We start from the raw sequence: 8,145 nt of genomic DNA, 5'->3' as shown, positions 1-8,145 counted from the left end.
TGTACCGATTTTCCTTCAATAATCGAGTTTGACATACATCAACAAATACCCCGACTACAAATACCAAGCAATATGACATCCAATAGATTATTTTACATTATATTTTACAAATGACTTATTAGATAATATTTTTTTTTATATTATATTTTTTTTTTGAACAGCAATCAGAACCTTACGTCCTATGAGCTGTTGGGCTGAAACTTCTCCTTACTTCGTATTTATTTTAGATGGTAACCCAATGGTTAATCCATCCATATTTGATGAATTTGTTATTAGAATTAACCTAATAGGGCTGACATTTTATTGATGCAGCAATGCCGGGCAAGGGCTATTTTTACTTGAAAACATATTGCTATCAGATAATATAATAGAAAAAACAAACTATTATGGCAGCACAAAAATGAACAAATATACTGACTAATTAGTGGCATATTCTAAATGTGAGAGAAAGAAAAAGGAATTGTATTGTCTGTTATGAGGATGAAGGCGGCGAACAACATTTTATTGTAAAACATGTCAAAATCAACCAACTATGCATTTTAGAAATTGTTTTGAACGTCACCATTCTTTATAAAATGATCAAAAATAAATTAGTATTATAAATGCATGTCCTTCAATGACCACAAATTTTTATCAAACAAATTGCATAACAAAGTAGATCGTTTTGAAATCGGTGCCGTCCCGAAAGTGTTAATATTAATATCTTGATAATTTTTTTAATGAATACAACAAGCCGTTAATATTTTACTTTTTGCATACCTACTGGACATTGCTTTCATTATATCTTTTATGCATTTCATTCATTATGATTTGTGATATTGCGCAATCTGTTTACAATGCAAACTTTGCAAATACAATAGATAATTCTGAAATGTTGCATTCTGCATACATAACAGTTCGAGATTAATTATATAGTGTATATTGTTTTTTAAGCTTTATATTACTCATTTTTAATCTTTTTGTGAGCAGACTTTGCCCATGGTTTGGCACAGTATCAGCTTGACAGAAAATCTTTGTCCTGAAATTTCAATAATTATAATTTACTTATACACTTAGTCATGCAATGTGTCAACACAATTGCTGATTTCAACTGTTGATGATATTTTTGGAGTATTAAGTAGTATTAAGTAGCATTAAGTGTATAGTTTTCTAGCCAGATTTAATTATTTGAAATTATGAATTATATATGAGTTAAACAATTAGATCTTTATATTTAGAAAAAGGCGCAAATGCTTTGTTATACAAAAACTCATAGTTTTATTTGTTGGTTTCATCGTTGCTCAGTGATAAAAGCTTTGGCCCTTTCATCCACATAGTTCCATAACTGCCTCGATCTGATATCAAGTAGTTCTGAAATCCGTTTTTACTTGAAATATTAGGATTGAATATGCGAGCACGTGAAAGCCCTTTCTCTGTATAGCAGCGTCAAATTAAAAAAAAAATAACATCAATACGAGAGAAATTACGAAAAAAATAAATTGAAAATTGAAAATATATATTCCTTATTGAGTGTAGTTTGTATAAATAAATTCATTATAGACAAAACGAGCAGATACATTAAATTTATTAATTGTAATCTCACTAAATCATAAATTCGCGTTCGAGAACTACTAATCTGATAAGTGTTTCAATAACACTTTATTAATATTAGATTAGAGCCATTTTCGCATAAAAATCATTGACTCATGATTTATCTATTACTGACATAAACGTAAGTAATAAATAGCTTTGTTGTCAAATATTTACGAGATGATTAATAACATATAAATTTTATTAGGGATACGCAATAGAAAATTGATGACATCAAATATTTTACATTTTTCATAACAATTATATATTTTTTCAACAATTATAGTGATTTTTTTAAATTATTGCATATATATTTTTTAGATAATTACGTTAAAAAATAATTTAATTTATAATCAGTATTTCCTCGTAGACAAATGTTCAAATTACCATTTAATTTGCTTTTCCTCCAGCTAACTGGTAAAATAACAATATTATTGCTGATTAAAAAAATGCACAACCGCACCCAGTCTCTTCTTCTAATATTATTTATTTTAATAAGATCTATTTTTAATATAAAAAGAATGCAGAGGAGTATAGGTTAACAGATTATATAAATTATAAAATAAAATCAAATTATTTTTTAACTCAATTGGCTAAATATATATGCATTATTTTCAAAAATCACTAAAAAATATAGTTGATATAAAGAATGTACAAATATTTATGCTATCAATTTTATATTAAAGTATCCTTGGTAAAATTTACAAGTTATTAGTATCAAGTAGGTACTTAGCAGATTATATAAATTATCATTAAAAGAAAAACTTACTTTTGGCTTTTTAAAAGCAATTCGGTCTACAGATCATGTTAATGCAGGAGCACTGACAACTCAATGCAATAATGGAAACTTGTTCGAAGAAACATACTATTTCTCCGTTTGAACCTTATCTCAAAATTAGTATAGTTTAGCTGTTATGATGACTGTCGCTACCTTATCCTGGCACAACCGTACTCAATCTTAAGAAAAGTTTCAAAGATATTTGCAAGGCACATATTTTTATAAAAATCTAATATATATTCTCTATCTATCTATCATATATATGATTACCACATATCAAAGCAATGAATAACAAAAATTAAATATTTCTTTTATATTTTGACACATTTTACAAAATATTTATATGTCATGAAGATCTTTGAATAACAAACATATTTTATGAATACGTTGATGTTTAATTAATAAATCTTTATTGAATTTGTATTTAATATGAAACATTAACAATTGAATGATCGATGAACGTAAAACTTACATTGTATGATGCTAAAAATAATACGATGCACATTATTATCATTGCCAGTGCTATTTCTGTGTTAAATTACATGATAAAAAGTTGACTGCATTTTAAGTAAAAAGTAGTTCACATGGAAACTTCTCTCTTTGATTGTATGGATTTCAGAACTGAAATGGAAGAACTAATTAGTTTTGATTCGTGTTTCGTTAGTAACAGTTTTCATCATTAGTAGAAACAAGTCAACACAGTGACTTATTTGAAACAACCATCGAGATAGAAGAAAATTTACATTAGGAAAGTTGACTTGTATTTTTTGTTTTATTTGTTTATATTGAAAAACTTTTACTGAATAATTTCTTTCATTAACATTATATATAAAGATACAAAATGATACTAAATACTATCAAAATTCCATGTATACGCGGTGGGATCAGGTGTTTTACATTTAAAATGCAACTTCACTAGTATTTTATTATGCCACATCAGAAAGATGCAGTTATGATAAGATTGTGCGTTTGATTTTGTGCTTTTTCTAGGTTAAGTTTTCTATTAAGGCTTCAATAATCGAGTTTGACATACATCAACAAACACCCCGAGTACAAATACCAAGCAATATGACATCCAATAGATTATATTATTTTATATTTTACAAATGAATTATTAGACAATATAATAGAAAAAAATAAACCATTATGGCAACAAAAAATGAACAATTATACTGACTAATCAGTGGCATATTCTAAATGCGAGAGAAAGAAAAAGGGATTGTATTGTCTGTTCTGACAGAAAAGCACCAGGAGGAGGATGGCGAACAACATTTTATTGTAAGACATGTCAAAATCCATTCATTAAAGAACGTCACCATTCTTTATAAAATGATAAAAAATAAATTAGTATTATAAATGTATGTCCTTCAATGACCACAAATTTTTATCAAACAAATTGCATAGCATACGCAATGAAATCAAGTTTACAGCCGGTACAGTAGATTGTTTTGAAATCGGTGCCGTCCCGTAAGGGTTAAAAACCTGATCGATTAGCAAATATTTAGCACGTTAAAAGCATGTTAACAGTAACAAATGACTATGGAGTAAATTAGTTTTACAAATCATATGCAAAGAAATAAATCAATTTAAATTTTAAATTTTCCACTTTATTTCATTTTATTCGAATGTGGTTTGATTTTGCACATAAATAAAATTTTTATCACAATTCTAATGTAAATCGTGGAAAATTTTGCCGTGAAGCAGATATATTTAGGACACCGTGCCGCTCCATAAAAATACTAACGCCATAAAAGACAATAAAGTTTTACAATGATATAAATGTTTACATCTCGTGTTTATGAAATCAGATAAACTCATGTGTTGAAATCAAATCATATTTACAATAATACTTTGATTTAACAGCTTTTCTTCTATGCATTGACAAAATAGATTATGGACTTAATCATATCAATAGTAAACGACAAGTTGTTTGTGTGTCCGTTCAGAAAATTGTTATGATATTATGGAATTTTCGTATGTTTTCAGACGTATATGCATATGTCGTGCAATAATATAAATATTAGGTTTGGGGTTTGCACATGTGTAAACATATTTTGAGTGAAATTATGATGTAGCGCTAGTTTGCTGGTTATCACAGAGATGCACTAAGAATCATCAAGTAATATAATAATGCTTAGGGTTTGGTGAATCTTAATTTGTTATTAACTTTCCATAGGGTAAGTCCAAATCTAATCAAAATTGAAAATGATTTTTTTTTAATTATGTCACGTTTCGAAAATTTTGGCATACTTACCTTAGAAAAAATGGATGTGTGTGTATGTAGTATGCATGTATGTATAGATGAAATTTTTCGTCGACGTTTTCGGGAGCATAGCTATATTTATTTAACGTTTTAGGGAGCATTTCTTTCTTTTTTGGAAGTCTAATATATATATATATATATATATATATATATATATATATATTATATATAGAAAAAAATTATTCATAAAAAAATTCGAACATGGTTATCGAACAAAAAGAATTTATAAATCCTTATGTAGTACACACATTTTTTATATATTATTTCTAAATTTAAAACTTTTTTAGTATTATACTATGATTCATTAACACAGTAATTATTTGAAATTATTTTTGAAAATTACAAATACCACTAATATGATTTTCTATCATAAATTATTAAGCAATAGAATAATTTGGCTATCATACAAAAGAATAATGATTATTATCTTCCCGTAGGGTAAGTTGTAGTAATCGCAAAAAATCGAAAATGAAAATTTTTATATATCTTTACGTTTAAAACAAATGGATGTGTGTTTGTGCCTGTAGCGTGTGTGTTTGCGGATTTGATTTCGTATTGATAATGAGATGTGCTGATTAGTGTTTGGCGAAGGCAGGTCTAGCCGTTCTGAAGATACTGAACAAGAAGTGCCAAAAACGATAACTCAGTTTTTAAGAGAACGGAGCGTCCGATTTTAATAATTCAAAAAACATTTTACTTGTATTAACAAGATGAAGAACTGACTAAATTTTTGGGGAAGGCAAGTCCAACGGTTATGGAATAAAAATAAGTTGATGCCATTTGGCGGTCAAAAATGTATTGGACATATGTACATCATATTATTAGATATTTTATAGAGATTTCAATAATGTGTACACATTTTGTGAATATTTTTTTTGGGTTCCGTACCAAGATTTTTAATTACGGTACGGGAAGTTCCAGCAATTTGCCTTAAGGTACGATGTGCCCCACTAGTTAATTTCTTGGAATAATCATAGTATTTTAACTTCCCATAGGGTAAGTTATAGTAATTGGAAAAATCGAAAATGAATTTTTTTCCATAATTCTACGTTTCGAGGATTTCTGAACCTTTTGGCATAACTTGCAAAAATGGATTTATGTGTTTATGTGCGTAAATGCATGTGTGCAGTATGTATGTAACTAATATATATATATACTAGCTGACCCGGCAAACGTTGTTTTGCTAAGTAAGTTATTTTATAAACAATTTCTAGAGTATCTAAAAAAATTAATACTTTTTGTGTAAGGATGTGTTGTTTGAATTGCTATATACAATGAGATATTATAGAAACAATAAACCCCATTAGTTTGTATATATTTTATTAATACAACCAAACTGAAAGTTTTATACACTTTCTATAGAAAACATGGCATAATTCAATCCAAGTCTTTGTTGGTCTTTCGACTTATATAGTCATTACAAATTCCATTTAATCGATTAATGAATGCGTTTCAAATTTTTTGAAATTTTTTTTGGATTCTGGATTTTGTGTATAATTGTAAATAATACTATTGAGCTTATACAAATTTTTCAAATTTCTGCGAGGAGAGATACAAAATGATTTAGGTATCTCTTTTTTGACCTGCTTTTTGAAAAGTTTCTAGTAATATTCGATGAATAAAAGTAAATTTAATAAAAAGTATATATGTAGGACAGGGCAAGGCACAAAGGTCCAATTTGACTTTAGGCAAATATAAATTTTATTATGAAAATCAAACCAATTACATCACAACAAATGACACATTTCAAATGAACAATTATCTGACTACGTTCAGTGAAACTACCAGCTACTTCATCATTGTAAAAACGTGCTTTTTTGCTGTCTTTAAAAAAATTTATCTAGACCTTTTTACCCTATAACGGGGTAACTTGGAACGGCCAGATGGCAAGCAGGTCTAATGTCATATTTTAATTTCAAAGGTATTTTACAAAATAATTACATTTTCAACTAATTGCTAGAAAACTACCAATGGAAGAAAATACTTTTACTATGGATTTTCAAGATTACCATTTATCTCCCAATACCAAAGTCATAAAATCAAGGTTATAGCTGATTATACATATTTTCCCTTTACATTCAATACTGCTGTTAAACAATGCTTAGCTTTACTGGTTTTTGACACTTCGGTCGTGGATCTTCATATATTACTATCCATTCTTGAATAAATTCAGAAAATTATAACTGGAAATAAGCTATTCGACAAAATGTTCCTTTGATCAATTCCAAATTTAAGTTCTAAATCTGAATAATCTAGAAAAGGTTTTATAAATACAATGAGTACATAATTATACAAATGAGTTCTTTCAGAGCATTGTGTTTGAGAAAAATATGATTTGTCAACCATACTGAGTTATACATAGTTCGCTTCACTGTTTATACGAATGGGCAATGGCACTATCATTATATTATAATTGTTAATTATTTATTTAAAATAAATAATTTTATTATTAATTCCTTACAAATATTGAATTGTCATCCATACGTGATTACATAGCTGTCATTTGCTTATTGTTATTCCAAGTCGAACGGGATAAAAGGTATCCTATGTCCTTCTCCTGGCTCTGAACCAACTTTACCAACTTTACCAAAGCCAATTTTCAGTTAAATCGGTTCAGCCTTCTTGAGTTATAAGTTCTGACGATATATCTCCAGAATGCACAAACCGAATTCGACAATTTTGCATTTGCTGGAAGTCTGGGGCTCCGTGAGGTTTATAGCTGGGCTGGGTTATATATATGAGAACCAAAAACTAATATTCTATCACTATAGTTAACTTAAGGTAGTCGATTACTTCAATTAGACCTTTTTATTGTCGAATCAAAGCACATTTGCTGATAATATATATATGCCAATAGTTGTAAACACCTGAACATTTTATAAGATATGTATAAAGAAATTAAAAATTAACAACAATTAATGTATAACTATTTACATTTTATTACAAATTTGAGGTATGGAGTCAAGAAACTATATTTCAGAATATTTTTTTTATTAATTTGTTGATGATTATACTTATTGCTGATATATAATATAAACACCTCAAATACTCTATTTAAATAGTATAAACAAATATACATAAATACTTAATTATATAAATAATTACATTCCATTTTCAAGAAAAAAATTTCCCCATCGTCATCTAGCATCGCTTGTATTATTAAGAATTAATTTATTTGCCACTTTGTATTAATTTTCCGTGGCGATTAAAATATTTATATTTTCACGTATTAATTTTCAAATAATGGTCATTAAGAAATGCATATTAATACATTTGTATCAAAACAGAAACACGAATGACATTTGACAATCGAATGCAAATGTCATGGATGAAATCATTGATAGTATCATAGATTGAAATAAACTAATACATGGATAGTTTATAAATAATTAATTTTAAATTAGAATGAAATAAAGGGATAAAAAAGTATCCTATGTCCTTCTCCTGACTCTAAACTACCTCCTGCCAATTTTCATCTAAATCGGTTCAGCCGTTCGTGAGTTACAAGTGGTAGCACATAAGGCGATCCTCTTTT

General features: G+C 27.8%; 1 protein-coding gene across 1 annotated transcript in view; it reads right to left on the bottom strand.

Annotated features, from left to right (window-relative positions):
- Positions 1 to 1,257: 1,257 nt before the first annotated feature.
- Positions 1,258 to 8,145, bottom strand: part of LOC113385534 (THO complex subunit 2-like) — a 21,786-nt gene continuing 14,898 nt past the window's right edge. The window contains 1 exon segment of the mRNA XM_026623386.1: positions 1,258 to 1,350. Coding sequence (XP_026479171.1) covers positions 1,258 to 1,350 — 93 coding nt within the window.

The sequence above is a fragment of the Ctenocephalides felis genome, unplaced genomic scaffold (assembly GCF_003426905.1).
Source record: "Ctenocephalides felis isolate EL2017-DRISC unplaced genomic scaffold, ASM342690v1 CF-g0.4_SCAFFOLD_03571, whole genome shotgun sequence".
NCBI lineage: Eukaryota > Metazoa > Arthropoda > Insecta > Siphonaptera > Pulicidae > Ctenocephalides > Ctenocephalides felis.
Note: the sequence above shows the minus strand (reverse complement) of the source record. Positions and strands in the feature narration are given on the sequence as shown.